This window comes from Hypomesus transpacificus, chromosome 6 (genome assembly GCF_021917145.1).
Source record: "Hypomesus transpacificus isolate Combined female chromosome 6, fHypTra1, whole genome shotgun sequence".
Lineage (NCBI taxonomy): Eukaryota > Metazoa > Chordata > Actinopteri > Osmeriformes > Osmeridae > Hypomesus > Hypomesus transpacificus.
The window spans coordinates 3,770,484-3,786,862 of NC_061065.1; the positions used below are offsets into that span (position 1 = coordinate 3,770,484).

Below are 16,379 nucleotides of genomic sequence, written 5' to 3' on the forward strand. Positions count from 1 at the left end.
TAATGTGAGACAAGCAAACACTGCCTACATTAGGTGTCATTTCCTGGAAACAAGAACAAAACCATTTTATATTTGTCAGTGTACAGATATCAACCCCAGGTGACCTTAAAAGTTTTCGAAGAAACTTAACTCTCTGTGTTGTTTGAATTTTTGAACCTGTGGACAGACTCAGCTGCCAGGTTGGCTGAGAGTATATAGTTGCATGTCTCCATTACCATTTCATTCACATTCACCAGTGGTCCAGGTTGTCAACACTGCTCACAGGCAACTGTTTACGAGGGCTGCCAAGACGGCGATCGGAGCAGTGTTTGTTGTTCAGGTGTCTCTGAGGAAGAAGGAACTGAACATTCTATCCGGCTTTGGCACCCAACTTCCTCAATTAGCTTCTCATTAATCTGCATAAACTGTAGGTTTTCTTTACCCGACGGCATTCAATGTCCAACCAGGCAGATTACATGAATGTCCAATCTCTAAAAAGATTGGATCTCCAAATACTGTACAACGAGAATCTCATATTGCGTGTCCTAAGTAGAATATTGAAATGAACCAATTCAAATACGTAAAGTAATGCTGTAGAAGTGCTAAACTAAACTAAACTTGTACAAAGCTTTTCTGGTTCATAATTAATCGCGACCTCCCCCACAGAGACGGGTGTTGATAGTTGAACTGAGCGTGGGTGGATCCAGGGGGTGTCAGGATGCAGATATGAAGGTGAAACGGCTCTGTCAAATCTCCAGGGGGTTGCCGGAGGCAGACAGGAAAGCAAATAGTCGAAAGAGGGGGATTGTTTCATTGTCAGAGGTCATAGCCAGAGACTACGAAAGTGATCCTTTTCACGGGTAGATAGAAACCTCAGATAAATGCAGCACATGGAGACGTGTGACCAAAAATCCTGTGACCAAAGAACACTGAGACACAAGCACACCAGAGAAGCACTTCATTCAGTTAGATTTATTTCCAAAAGGCACTCACTACATTGATTGTAATGGTTGCACAAGTAATACCGTGAACAGCTTCCAAATACTGAGCATGTGCTGCCCATGCCGTTTCAGCATGGACATTTAAAAAATGCTATGACAAGCATTGTTCTCTGAAGCATGTAATGGTACAATCAATACCATATATCATGATAGTATATTTCAAATAGCATGCTTTTTTGTTCCAAGACTTAGTTTCTTTATTTTAAGCCTGAATTATTATTTATTTGTAGCGTAACAAACATTGAGTCCTTTGCTGCATTCACACTAGGCTAACGTTGTATCTACTGTATATCAATGCAAACCAAAGGAACCGTGAGAGTGTTCAAATGTGACGTTTTTGGTGTAGGTACAGTATGTGGCTGAAGTTGGTGTGTTTGTGTGATATAAACCCTTAGGTTTGTATGGACATTACTATTGTATTGTTCGTGAACACAAACAAAAAAGTATCAATGTAACATAAATGTTTAGTACCTGTCAAGTATAATAAAGATGGCAGCTTAACCCACAGTATTCAAGCTCATCAGCGTAGCGACATCTCAATCAACTATACCGTCTCTCAAAATGGATAATTTGCAACCGCCTCACTTTATCATCCTTTTCTATGATCCCTTCCTGAAATATTGTGTATGTTGGTATCCCCTTAGCAATTTCAGATACTAACCTTCTTTGCATTATGGCTTATCTTCCACTCTATTTTCATAAGCTGTCATCTTCAGAAAGCACAAGGCCCTTGTATTTTCAAAGTGTGAATGCAGCATTCATCAGCAATATACATTTCAATGACAACATAAGGACTGCAAGCCCTGAGATTGGAGGGTTCAAGGTCATGAACTTGGGTAGCGTTATCATACACTGTACTTAGACAACAGCTTAGCTCAGGGACCATGCACAGACAACATGTGACATGTTTTTTGTTATTTTAAATACATTTTTCATTCAAGTTCAAATGCATTTGTAGAGTGTATAGCTTCTTGGATCATAATGTAAAACATTGACGTGTACAAACACATAGTGAAAGTCTCACATTTCACAACAACTCAGTCCCAGTCCTACTCGTTTCCTCTATTCCTAAGCAGCTTTTGTTCTTTTCTAACCTCAACGATAAACTGAAGACCACCTCAATGAGGTCCATGTGCATAAAAGTCTGTAGATTCCTCACAGCAGTAGACCGCTGCCTCTTAAGTGGTTTAGTCTTAATTATGACTCGTCTTATTAGCAGCCATCTTTCTCTTCTCCCTTCGGAGAGTGTTGGTTGATTTGGTTGTACTGTGCCGTACCGTGTTCAACCTTAAGAACCAATCATCACCATCTCCTACCAGATTAGATCTAGACAAAGTCCTTTTCTTGGGTTATTAGGGCACAGTGAATCATTTAACATCATAGCACACAGTGACACACACAGCAGTGTCCCCTGTTAAGCACACAGGGGAAAGAGAGAGAGAGGGAGGGAAAGAGTAAGAGAGGCAGAAAGAGAGTGTCTGACAGAGAGACAGTTAAGGCACGTATGGTGGTGTTTAAACCTCTGATCCTACAAGGAGTTATGGACAGTCTAAGGATTCATCTGAATATGCAGCTCTTTGTCTTCAAGTGTTTTCTCGCTCTCGTTTTCTTTGGTCTCCGTTGGGATGAAGCCATTCTGGGGATTGCAAACTTCCACAAACAGCGGCAGGTCAGACAGACTGGTGTTGAACTCCTTATCCACCTCCTCCTCGTCCTCATCCCCGTCCTCCTTGCCCTTCCCCTCATCCATGGTGGGCGTGCTGCAGCCGTAGGCCTCGCTGTGGGGTCGACGCGCCTCGTGGGGGATGTTCTTCTTCAGCTCGCGGTTCTTACTGCGCTTGGCCATCTTGGTGACGGAGCCCAGGCGGTTGAAGATGTTGTCCTCCGAGGAGGTCTGGGAGTCGGGCCGGCGCTCGCAGCCCTCGGCGCCCAGTCGCAGCCGCAGGTTGTTCAGCTTGGTGTCGATGCTCTCCTGGGAGGAGGTCTTGTAGCTTTTGGTGTCCAGGCTGTTGAAGACGGCGCGCCGCTCCGGTGACAGCATGTCCAGAGACACGGCCCGCTGGTCCAGGCCCAGCTGACGGCGCTCCATGCTGCGGATGGTGGCGGCTCGCTGGAGTTTGTCGTGGACCTCCACGCTCAGACGCCGCCGAGTCTCTCGGAACTCGGCCCGCACGTTGGCCTTCCACTCGGCCGCGTGAGCTTTGATCTCCCCCACCTGGAAAGAAGTCCCAGACGGGATGTTCTCACATTTTATGACGCCATTTTAGTGCTCATTATTTTGAACTTAGATACATTTACATTATACAAATGTTTTACGGTAGCAGATGCTTTTATCCAAAGCAACATCCAAAAAGTGCATCAACATCCAAATGCAAGTGAACGTGTAATGCATCACATACAATTGAACACAACTCGTCTGTCATATTTCACTTAATTGACCAGTACAATCTGGCCTCATTGTCAGTTTTTGTTGGATTTTATATATTGTAATATATATTTATTTATTTTATAAACAGCTTGGTGAATATACTGTTATTTACAGTCCACTGCTATAACAGTCCTGTAAATCCACAAAGAAATGATCCTACCTCTTCTTTTGTCTTCTTGGAAAGCACCCTCAACCAATCACCAATCATGCTCAGGACGGCAGCGAAATAGGCCAGTCCCACCAGGATCCAGAACCATACCAGCGGACGGTACCATTTACGATACTCAATTCTCCGGTCTCCTCCTGCAACAAATCATAAGATATTTAAAACCGTAATATGGCCATCATTATAGAATTCCCAGGCATTCAAATATTTCAACCTGGACTACGTGTCACAATGGGTCTATTCAAATATTATGACCTGTATGTTGTCTGCTGTGAGATGGCCCTTAAACTGACAACAAAAGCTAATTTTCTCAGAAAGTCAATTCCCCTCTCACTCGATCAAGTGTTTGTGTGCTGCAAAGGGATTGGGATGGAAATCATTGGCGAGGTGGCAGTTCTGTCAGTGAGATCAAGCTTATGCAGGTCCATTAATGGATTTCATTTCACTAAGGCAATAAAGCATAGCTTTTTAAATGACCAGCCCGTCTGGTCTACACAGACGCTCCCATCCATCACTGATAACTCCAGCTAAAGGTTTACACTTGTGTCAGCAATGGAGTAAAGCCATACTGTACAAAGACGTGCATCCAACTCGAATCAAGGAGTGTGAATGATCAAATATGTGCAGCAAATGTTACCCAACATAATCAAAATGACAATTTTGACTTAAATCATAAAGACAATTGCCTTGCTAATCAACGTGTTCTCACCTGCCACGTAGTCCCCAATTCCAACAGTGGTCAGAGTGATGACAACAAAGTAGATGGCCTCCAGGGCCGTCCATCCTTCGATGTGTTTAAAAATGACGGCTGGGATGGTGACGAAGAGGATGCAGCCAGCGAGGATGAAGAGCAGGGTGGACGCCACGCGAATCTTGGTTTGACTGATCTGGTTGTGTTTACGCTGTAGGACGAAGAACACACACGCAAGCACACACACATACATGCCCACACACACACAAGCACACACACACACATGCCCACACGTAGAGTATGAGTGACAGACGGCAACATGCCAAGGCAGTCTTCACAGGATGCCAAGGGGTAGACTCTAACAAGTCTAACAAGGTGAATGTATTCATGTGCTGAACCACTACTTGATTAGTGTAGATGATCTTAAATGAGACACAACGCTGATGGTGACTGTGATTGTGTCTGCTGACATATTTGACCATCAGCGCTGTGCCTCACTCTCCACAGGTGTCTTTGTTTGTCTGCTGCCCCACGGATGGGCCAGAGCTGAACGTCTACGACGGACTGCTGAGCCAATCAAAATGAAGCACGGCGGTGCGCCCCATGCTCATTTGCATGCTCTAATGCTCTCCCACAGTTCATTAACAGAGAACTACACCTTGCTTAGCACTGCACACTTTGTGCTTCCACTGGCAGAACTTTCAAATCACTTATCAAATCACTTATCTTGTATCTTCTAAAGAGCTGTGCTTGTGTTAGAGAAACTCTCGAACTCCTAATCAGTATACATTTTTAATTGTTCGTAATCTTGACTCACCCTGAACGTTTTCTCCACCTTGGCGATACTTTTCACAAATATAGTCCCCAGCTGGTCCCCCACTCCTGCTAGAAGAAACCCGAAAAGGGGAATGCCGAAGATTGCATATAGGATACAGAAGATCTTTCCTCCTTCTGTACTGGGGGCAATGTTACCATACCCTATGAGAGAAACAGACAGAGAGGAGTTAGGCTGGACAGACATAAGTCTGGCTGTGAAAATTAGCTCATTAAATTGTTTTGTTCAAACATCTGGCAGCTAACCGTAGCTTATACGTTGTCAGCTTCTACTAAGAGTCACAAGGGAAAGCAGGTTCTTTTAATCGCAGAGACAATCTATAGCCAGTGGTGTGGAAAAGCTTCTTTCACTCATCCTTCAAAATGAGCGACATTCAACAGTCAGGAGCAATAATGACTCTGGAAGTTCTTTTGTAGACAATGGCTTGATCTATTCCCTCATCTCCCCACTGCTACAACAAATGATCTTCATACTTTCTCTGATAGCAAATGTCTTGTCCAGTGCCTAGTTGTCACACCAACCATGTCTACTTCCAAACTTTCCTTTAAATGAAACATAATATCAGGTTGGTTGTGTCTGTTGTTGCCATACAGTAAGTCATAAAGGAGATAATGTAGAACATCTTTCAATCTGACAGCCCATTACTCCCTGGAGTGGAGCAGCACCCTTCATTTAATCTCACAAATTAGTAATATTTACAACCCAACTGTGGAGAAGCCTAGACAACTGCCACTGCTGCTAGCATTGACTGGGCTACTATTGACAACAGTTAGAAAGTCAGCCTGCATTAAAACAATCGATTGAACTGAAATGAAGTGCAAGGTGACTGCAACAGGATTGCACTACATGTATTCTCAAGTGTAAGACATGTAACATCATCGCATCCAATGAGACAATGAATTGGTGATCAATAAATATGTAAGTTGTAAGAGCAGTACATCGAGAATAGAGAACATTTATCAGGTACCTATGGTTGTGATGACAGTCCCGGCAAAGAAGAAGGCACTGCCCAGGTCCCAGTGACTGGAGTTATAGGATGTGTCTCCTATTGGACTGACGCCAGCATTCACAGCATCCACAGAGTGCTGGAAGAGAAGCCAGAGAAGATGCTACCACATCATTCAAGTATAACATGTCATGGGGAAGTGATGTTTGAATCATGGTTGATGTAGTCAGAATGGATTGTGAATGCACGTTCAGTTTTGCTGACAAGGTATCTTGTGACCGTTTAACACTGTAAAACACGATCATTTCCATCCTGAATGGCTGTGCCGCCGTGTCCAGAAAGATGTTCGTCAACGGCAGTTGTTGTTTGATGGAGGCTCACGCTGACAAACACGCCCACGAGATCCAGGATTCAGTTGCATGTGACTACCTCCACACTGATAATGCTGCCTCTATAGTGAATCACCCTGACAGAGAAGCAGAGAGGCTGCTGGGAGAGGCCGACGGGGGCGGGGCTGATGCCCGGAGCAGCCCCTAATGCTCTGCGCCCGTCCGCCCAGCAAGAGTCCTCCACAGCAGATGGGAAAGCGAAGCAGTGAGCGCCAGGATCTGTCTAAGGGTGTGAGGGATAGGTGTGCAGTGGGCTGAAGGGCAAGTCAACAAGGGCATGCCACAGGCCTCCATAACCCAGAAGGTAGAACTTCCTCACACCCCATTTTTTACAAGGACCTTATCCTGTCTGTCTGATCTCCTCAGAACACTGGGATGGCTGCATGTAACAGACCATGGACCACACTAGGGCCTCTGTGCGACAGACAGCCCAATCACAACTCTAAGTTGATGGGCACAAGTGCTGCGTTGAAGTGAACCAAAAGGCTCCAGGCTTTGTTTGTGTGGGAATTGCGTAACCTCAAAGCCTGACTAAGAATGTTACGACCTAATGAACTTTTCAGGACAAATTGTTCCCTCCAGCACTGTGAGTTACTCGAGAACAACAAAAGACATATCAGCATTTTTGCAGTTTGCGCTTCAGCACACTCAATGTCTTCCAAATAAAAATCACTGTCATCTCCTTACAATGAAATAGATTAGTTTGGGGGGAAAGTATTGGCAAAAGGGTACACGTAAACTCCTTGGGTTTCAATTCACCACCATGTAGGTGAATGGAAAATGGTTCTGAGGTTTTTTTTTAGGCAATCTCCATGTATGAGGGACAATAAAGGCTGAGAAGGCATCCAAGCCTGCCTGCCTGGCTGGGGGCCTGTAGCCCCCTCCCAGCTAAAACAATGGAGCAGCACCCTGGCACTGCTCCCAGCACAGTTTATCATTTGCCCTATTCTCTGCTAGCAAGAAATCACCTTTCAACTGGAATTCGAAATTGTGTCAAATATGCTGTGGGGGGGGGGGGGGCGGGGGGGGGCGGGGGGGCAGAACGCTTGTGTGATAGGGAAGAAGATTATGTTGATGTAATACTTATCAGGTAAAGACAGTAAACACTTCTTCAAGATTTGTGACAACTGTACTATAATTTAACCAGATTGATCAAAATACAACTGTAACATTCAATCCCTGAGTCGTGTTACAGCCAATATAGGCCTGTTTTCCTCCTCAAGTTCATGTTCATCACTGTACCAACAGCACCAAGAGTTTATCGGCAGCTGCAAAAAAAACTGCTTTCCCCTAAAGAAAATAGAAAAAGCCTTTCCGTCTTTTTTTTGCAGCTGAAAAGGAGAGCGAGAGAGGCGGGGGGAGGAAAGGAGAGGTAGAAAGGCTGCGAGTGGGGTGGGTGAGTCACGGCGTACGGCCACACTCCACACCTCTGAATCATGGACCTAGTGTTGGGTAATTACTAGATGCACCATGGCAGGATCCCAACGGGATGCAAGACAACAACACTGTGTGCCACTGTATCCACACGCTTCCTTGGGCTCCTGTTCAACAAACTCACATGCTAACCAACACAATGACTCAAGACTCAAGGACACAGAATCTTATAGACTCCTTTTGTGTAGAATCAATGTGAGACAGACAGACAGACAGACACAGAAAAACAGACAGACAGATGATAGAGACATCGATCAATCGATCTATCTATCTATTTATCTCTCTATAGATCGGTAAAGATATACATACAGTATGTTTTGAAAAGTGTCACACTGCAGAACTTTGGTGGACCATCACAGGGGATGGATTAATGGGGGACTGCAGATGCTCAAGGGAACCAGTTTCATGCCAAACAACAGTGTTGATAGCAGAGGCCCAGGGGGACTGTCACCACCCTTCCCATCGGCCATGGTTCTATCCCAGGGCTGGGTCCTCCTGCTGCTGCTACCACTGGATGGCATCATGAATTATTGATTCCCCAACAGATGCTTTTAAGACTTTAAAGACGTCGATTCAGCCTTTCTGTGATGAAAATACGGGCAATTATCACTGCATATATCAGATGGACCACGGTGACTTTAACACACGCCTGAAGAGTGTTTTAAAAGGCAGCCGGGCGTGGAGAACATCCCATGTTAGCCGTATTTGTGTGACAACAAATAGTCACTGCTGCAATGCAGTCTTACTGTTCTGTGATGGGGGAAATACATACCACCAAGCTCCCTGTTCCATGGAAAAACATCAAAATAGGATTCTGCATTTTCCCCGACTCCCTATCTTGGATTGCAGATGATTCGTCACTGGCTTTCACTGAAAGAGAGGCAGCGTATGTGCCGAGTGGTTCTTTTTGACTCTGCCTCTCTGCAGGAAAAGACACATCTGCTTTACAAGCAGTGCAGTTCCCAGCAGCATGGCTGTACCAAGCCAGTCAGCCTTGGCTACTGCATTCTCACAACTACACCACCACAGCAGTGTTTTTTAGAAAGAAATTGATCCGATACTTGATAGCGCTCCGCTTGTGCCAATTCCTTTAGTCCTCCGTAAGTAGCAAGAAGGACCAATTTGTGCTTTACCGGTAAAACAAACAACTACAAACCTTTCGCTTTTTAATCAGATTACATGTTCAAATGATTTGTGATGGGAGTGTTTCCGAACCAATTAATTAACTATTTAAATTCATGCTTTCCTTTGTTGTGCGCTATGCGAGCAGGAGTGAGGCAGTGCTCTGCTCCAGTACTGCTGTTTTCACCTTGCTGGTGGGGACTGTGCCTCTCTATTATTACAGCAGCTGTTGGCAGCCCAGGGTCAATATCTGGCTGTCTAAAACACTTGGGTGTTTCTCAGCTTTTTTTTACGACGAGTTGTAAGGCCATGATGAGCTTTTGTGATTGCAGTGTGAGAGATGCCAGTGTCAGCCCAATAAAGCTTTGTATATAAACCTCCTCATGTCCTTTTCCTGGATTAACCTGGAATTGTGGGAGCTAGATAGTGTTTTTAAAAGGTTTTCCTCACATTTGGTCTAATGGTGTTGTCTCATGGAAGACAAATGAGTCCTGGAGGGATGGAACAAGAATTGGCAAGCATGGCTCTGCAAGTCAAAAATCAATCTACGTGAAAACCGAAAGAAGGGGTTGCCTGGAAATACTTTAATATGAAAGGCTTAGAATAGCTCTGACATAGGTTTTTGGAAGCCTCCTTAAATTAAATTATAGACCTGAAAATGACAAAAAAAATCTCTATAAGGATCCTGAACATTATAAAATGTTGCCAATCACACAGTTCATACACACCGCTATATTCGAACACTGAACACATCCCAACATCCATTCTGCAGTTCAAACTAGCATAATCTGAATGTTCTTAATGGGCTTTCCTGTCATCTTTTCAAGCTATTGTGATGCAGCCCACGTCCCCTGCAAAGTGTATGTAATAATGAGTGTCATTAGGCATGACGGTGGAGCCGTCTAGCTGTGGCAGCCATGGCTGGCAGGACGTCACATCCTGGCAGGTGGGCACAGGCCGGGGGCACACTGCACATCACACATGTAGCATGTGTCCAACCCATCCCACAGCCACACCTACAGAGAGAGTGCCTGTAATACTGTCTGACTCCTGTCAGACTCATTTTATATACTTATTTTTATACACTGAGACATCTTCTGTGGTTCTGATCTAGTTTCAGGGTTCAGAGTATGTGTGGGGTGTGATGGCGTGGGATCGATGAGGAGCTCAGGTTTCAGTGGACCTGAGACGCCACCAGGGACTCTGGCTACAGGGGCAAGGAAAGCTGGCATATCGATCTGGCCTGGCGGAGGGTGCAGGCCGGCCTTACCTTGATGAGTGCCTCCAGCTCAGCAGGAGAGACACAGGGGTTCTTCTGCAGAAATGCCGCCTTCTCCATGGTGATGGAGTCTTTCTGGTTGCTCTCAAAGGGCTGCTCCAGGGCCCGGAACACCAGGCCCCCGGCGACCAAGTAGGCCACCACCACCACGAACACAGCCAGGACCGTCTTCCACTTCATGACGGTGAGCAGGGCCGAACCGCTTGCCACCGCCTCCATGCTGGCCACCATGCTGGCGGGCCGTGACGACACGGACAGCCGGGGCATGGTGCAGCCCATGGGGTTCTGCATGGTGGCCACGCTGGCCTGGACGAGGCTGGACTGCAGCATGCCTGACTGCACCTTCTTAGGGGGGACCAGGTTGGTTTGGACTTCCACTGCAAAGAGGGAAATGACAAAAACAATGTTAGAGATTCCTTAAATCTTTTCAGAGGGTAGCATGATGTGAAAATACATTGCTGTTTACTTACACTGTACATTGAGATATATAATACTTTTTGAAAGAGAGCATTGGGTACTACTATATATTTATTGTCCAATATGGATAACATTATGCAGTCTAGTTTACTTTAATCAGCTGAAGGACATTGTGCTGTAGTAATGGAACCTTATCAGAGGCCTCAGCACTAGGAGAGACTGAGAGAGGGTGCAACTCTAATGGCTCTGTGGGCTTTGTGATTAACCCCTTAATGGTAAAGGACAGATCGGGTTTTCAAATTCTGTGTTGGCTCCATTAATTACTGTTCCTCATAAAAACACAGGGAAACAATGTATGGTGGATCATATTGAGCCATGCAAACTGCACATAAAATTGGTTTATAGTGTATTGTCAATTGAAACACACATGTAACCTACAATTGTTGTTTTTTAACATTTGGACAGCACACATTTCTAAGGAAAATGTTAAATACAATTTAATCTCAATTATATTATGTAATGCAGTTTGTAAGATTCGTGATCGTTGTTTGTTACATATTACTCATGGAGAACACACACGGGTAAATTCCATACATGTACTTTGAGATGCACTGTATGGAACCAGTTACCGGCTTTTACCGGTTATGTAGAAAAGCATCCACTAGTCTAGCAGGTGCAACGAATTTTGATGAGCCTTTGAAATGAGTACAATTGTGTGCGAGCAACACTTGACACGTTGCACGTAAATAAAATACGCTTGGCTTTACCTAGAAGGTCATACCGCTGAAAACAGATAGACATATTAATCAACACCTACACTGGCTGGGGCGGATGGGTAGTCTGAACATGATGGCGTGAGCGGGGGTGCCATTTGGACGTGCCATACATACAAACTTGGTGGGGTCTACCAGTAACAGTGCTGACGGATGAGGTAATTCTCTAACACTACAAGCAGAGAAACCTATAGTCTACTGCAGCAAGAAACGCTACAAGTGTTCAAATAGTCAATTAAAACGCGATCTTTACAAACAACAACCAAGCCTCATTCAACATTAGCTCTATCCTTAGGCGGCTATTTATTAAGCGTAGTAACCTTACAATTGCCTATGCACGTGATGTAAGGCTTGAGGAGGAGCACATGTTCTTCCGTTCTGCTTGTCATGTGGTGATGGGGAAATAAGGCAACTGCAAGGAGTCGTGCCTGGACCAAACTGATAAGAATGGTAATGACGTCGAGGTTAAAAAAGTCAAGTTGATTTCATAAACGTAATCAAAGTAAATCTAGATATATCACGTGCCGTGTCACTCAATTCATCTACTCGGAAATCTGAATTTGATTGTTTTGACAGACGACATAACATATCCTGCACTGACTACAGTTAAATACAATAGGGCCAAAATTAGCAAAACATAGTTTACATTGAATAATACATACAGTTATAGAAATGGGAAACCAAAATATTTAGGACTGCGCCATACTAAGGCCATACTAAGGCCATACGACTATTGATACAGCCCAGACATAATCTTTAGATTGGTGTTATTTGCAAACAAATTTGTGATTATCTGCATTTTTGTCACACACAATTTGTATTCAGTGTTACCCTTCCAATAAGTGTTAATGGTACGCAAATAACTAAACAAAATGAGTTTTAGAAGTTTAGATTAATGTTATGCATTGTGTTTACTAATCAACAAATGTTTCAATACAAACCTGGTGGAGGGTTCAAGTTCCCTTGTTTTCTTGGGTTCTCCGTTGGAAATTTCATCTTGTTTCTTCGGTTCGTTACAATGAATCAAACTATAGCCATGTTAACCAAATTTAAAGAAAACGTCTTTATGTGAAATATCTTAAAGCCCTGTTTGTGGAATCCTTTGCTTTTAACCGTGAGAGGATGGAGAACGGAAGGGAGTAAAAACACATCATCCGTGTCTTCTTTTGCTCCTGTTTGGGAGAGCGAGGTCCACACTAGGGCAAAAAGGTATTTATGACTACTTATCTTTCCACGGCACTCCAGAAACACCAGTACACACCCACCGCTACTAATGCTTGCTGCACCACCACCCCAGTCCTCAGTGTTTTGATCAACAACGACGACGCAGACGGAGTCGGTGCTCCAACAGCGGTGAAGAACTTGACGCTTACATCTTCAAGACTTGCTGCAATAATGCAATACCTCTGCAGAGCGACTTGTCAACGTTGGGGTATCCAATCAACTATAGTCATGGCGCGTGGCTCTCGCGCTGTCTTCACGCCCTGGCGCGCGCTTTTTCCATGCCACAGGGTGCCGGGAGCTTGCGTAGTGCTAAAGCATGCCAAATCACAGACAGAGATGCCATCCAAATGTCGATGGGAAGTGGCCAAATGCTAGCATTTTCGATGAACTTGGCGTACATAGTCACCTTCGCTTATATCCGCTCAAAGCCCAATCGATGATTGTTGCAGCTTTGTCTAAAATGACTGGAGCTGATGGAGTGAAGACTGGATGCTGGGGTCCTGTGGTCCCTGCGGCAAACCTTAATCATATCTGAGGACATGCATGACGCCATCAAAACACTTGATCCAAGCATATGAAATGTATCAGATATGGGCACCTCTTTTGGGGCATGCTATAACCTAACAACAACAAAATACTTAAAAGCCTTTCAGGCGCGTAGGAAATTATTGAGGCTCTCTGATTGTCCTGTGACGTAGATGCTCAAGTGGCTCATCATCCTTTCTTGAGGCCTCTATAAATGAAAAACAATTTTTAAAAGAACAATCATAGTGAACACTAGGTGGAAGTGTGTCGCTTTTAAGACATTGCTGAGATCAATACATAATCCGAGTGTCAATAAATTCCTTGGGCGAATTGACAAAGGGAGTACCCAACTCTGGTCCTGATTACAATGCCGCTATTTACAGTAATCTGTCCGATCTGGTGTGTGCTGTCATTGCGGACACGTGATATTTGTATTCAGCACCGTGGACAGCTCCGCGCATCTCGCTCAAACTTTAGAACTTCTTTATTCTGTCTTTTCATCGATGCACACTTACTTCATACGTTTCCTAGACTAGTTTAGAACAACCAAATATATCATACAGTAGGCGATATGCCGATCCAATCCGAGGAGTTCATGAAAAGAAGAGCACAGGGGCCCTCGTTTTGATCATGATGGATGCGCTGATGAGCCACACGGTCAGGGTTTATGATTGTAGCGCCCCGCCAAGTAGATCGTTTCCCCATAACCGTGATGCTGAACCAATATGTAAAAGAAGACTCTGCTGAACAATGACATTTCAATGAGAAGTTGGCCAGCCGAACAAAACTTTTGAGTGTGACTGATTGTTTTCAGTCTGCATTTAATATGTGGTTACTTAAAATATACCATCAAATTATTGAACTTAATATGTTTCTGTTCTGATCATACTATTATACAAATTGCGCCACTGAGATAATACTTTTTTAGACCTTTGTGAAATGTCACAGGTGGTATGGTAGCGTACAGTGCATAGTGTTTGATAGTTACGTTCATGTCCTGTTGCTGTCTTTAACGGATTTCGACTTTTAAGAACGTTTTTCTTTTCTTTTTTCTCAATTTTTCCTTTTTCTTTTGGAAAGTCAGGTAGCCCCACCTTCTGGTGTGATCCTGCTGGTACAACACAAAAAACAGCAGAGAAGCCTGCCATCTCCTGGACATACACCACTGATTGAGAAGGAAGTGACCAGTAGAGTTACATTTTGAGAGAATAAGCAGGAACGAGTACAATGTACATTTTGTTTAGAGTAAAACAGAACGTGGACTCGGAAGTAAACTGTAGATAATTGGACCAAATATAGGACCTTAATAATATGATATTCCTTCATATTCCTTTGGCACAGAAATAAATACACATACTATAAACACAAAGCTTTAGGCAGTCTTATGTCACATCATCCTCCCACTGTATATTATCATGAAGATCACTCACGCTTGCCCAAGCATCCAAACATGGCAGGGCAGTGACACTGCTTCTCATTCACCTAATTAGGGCATCTGTCTGTCCCTAGCGTGGCTAGTCAAGCAGCACATCAACCCTCCAATCCTGTTTGGACAATGGCATTGCAGCAAAACATGACTGGATCCCACTGGTGTCAGAGGGGCCACATCATCAATGAACATCTCCACTTGGATCTCTGAATGAGGACAACGTTAAGGTGTGTCTTGAACTGGGAAAAAGGGTCTGTCTGGACAGTAGAAAAAAAATGTATTTTGCCTGTCATTGATCTTGGTTTGTAAAGTTATTTGGTTTTGTCATGGTTTTGTCCTAATCTTTTATTTCTTAAAACATAAGTTGTTGGTTTGTTTGGTTTTTCAGTGGTGTATGTCCAGGAGATGGCAGGCTTCTCTGCTGTTTTTTGTTTTGTACCAGCAGGATCACACCAGAAGGGGGCGCTACCTGACTTTCCAAAAGAAAAAGGAAAAAGGGAGAAAAAAGAAAAGAAAAACGTTCTTAAAAGTCGAAATCTGTTAAAGACAGCAACAGGACATGAACGTAACTATCAAACACTATGCACTGGACGCTACCATACCACCTTTCCTTTTCTGGCCAGTAGACAGAGACGTCGAGCTGGCAGATAGCTGGTTGCTCTTTCTGAGATCTACCACTAGGAGGTACTATGTCATTAAAAAAAAATTCTCGTATTTCCGATTAAGCTGTGGTGTGTTTTTCATGGCAGGCAGAGAATTTATGCCCATGACCATGCCAGAGGCTCAGAACGATTATGGGCTTTTAACTATGTGTATCTTAAAAGCCATGACATTTAGTGCTCTCAACTGAAACTAAATGATTGACCACTCTGAAATCAGTTACCTTATTTTCAATACAGTAGCCCAGGCAAATGAATATAACACCTTTATTATTTATTTTCTGACAAAGTACCTTTGTCAAAAGGCTCTCAAAAATCTATTTGATATTCACATGATATGCAACTTGATAACCAGGCTCTATTTTGTAAGAGCAACATTCATTCATACATTTTTTTTTTAAACATCCCTAAGACGTTTCTAATCACTTTACAATATCATACCGGTACTCAAACCTATTCCAGAGGAACCACATCACAGTTTCACTGGCCGAATGCACAAAAGACCAAAGTTCTCAAACAAGTGCCAGTAGAGGTACAATACTATCAGTCCACACCTACAGTCCTCATTGTGTGGGTGATGTTCTACAAGGGAGGAAATACAAGTGAGAGGTGAAACATAAGTGGCCACATAGACCCAAGTCTTTGTTTAGGATTAAAACAATTAAAACGCTCCAATGGAAGGATAATGAGCTGGCTGACTTCTATCCACATTACCCTGAGGGACCAGGAAAACAACACACTCCAGCAAATAGAGAATAGTTAATGACCAGTCAGATCTCTACTGACAGGGAGCTTAAAATAATGAAAGATGTGTAGTTAACATGCTTATATGTTTCTGTTGTTGTTGTGTTTTTGTTTTTGTGAAACCTGGAGGCAAAACTTGTATTAAAAACGAGGATTTTATGGAAATGTTGTGATGAACCATTTTCAGTGGATATGAATGAGCATGCCCCTAGCACCATAAATAAGATAGTGAGAAAAAGAAGCGATATCTGACAATTTCAGGTGAACCTAAATGTGGGTGCTTGAATGATTTGAATCCAAGCCAATGGCCAATAACTGAGCGGATTGGATTCATCGGC

The 16,379-nt window shown here is 43.7% G+C and overlaps 1 protein-coding gene across 1 annotated transcript; it reads right to left on the minus strand.

Annotated features, from left to right (window-relative positions):
• Positions 1-2,425: 2,425 nt before the first annotated feature.
• kcnk10a (potassium channel, subfamily K, member 10a) lies at positions 2,426-12,530 on the minus strand. The gene is made up of 7 exons (XM_047022026.1): positions 12,402-12,530; positions 10,262-10,647; positions 6,068-6,185; positions 5,083-5,243; positions 4,284-4,476; positions 3,569-3,711; positions 2,426-3,195 (listed from the first exon to the last, which is right to left on the minus strand). The coding sequence occupies exons 1-7, from the start codon at positions 12,454-12,456 to the stop codon at positions 2,530-2,532; spliced, it is 1,722 nt and encodes a 573-aa protein (XP_046877982.1). The 5' UTR covers positions 12,457-12,530; the 3' UTR covers positions 2,426-2,529.
• Between the last annotated feature and the right edge of the window lie 3,849 nt (positions 12,531-16,379).

What these genes read in the sequence shown, in the direction of transcription:
- kcnk10a (XM_047022026.1), bottom strand. Translation starts at nt 12,456, where the DNA reads ATGAAATTTCCAACGGAGAACCCAAGAAAACAAGGGAACTTGAACCCT. An exon ending in AGCTGGAGGCACTCATCAAG is followed by an intron (nt 6,186 to 10,261) that starts GTAAGGCCGGCC and finishes CTTCTCTTCCAG; the next exon opens with CACTCTGTGGATGCTGTGAA. An exon ending in CCAAGAAGACAAAAGAAGAG is followed by an intron (nt 3,196 to 3,568) that starts GTAGGATCATTT and finishes ACTTCTTTCCAG; the next exon opens with GTGGGGGAGATCAAAGCTCA.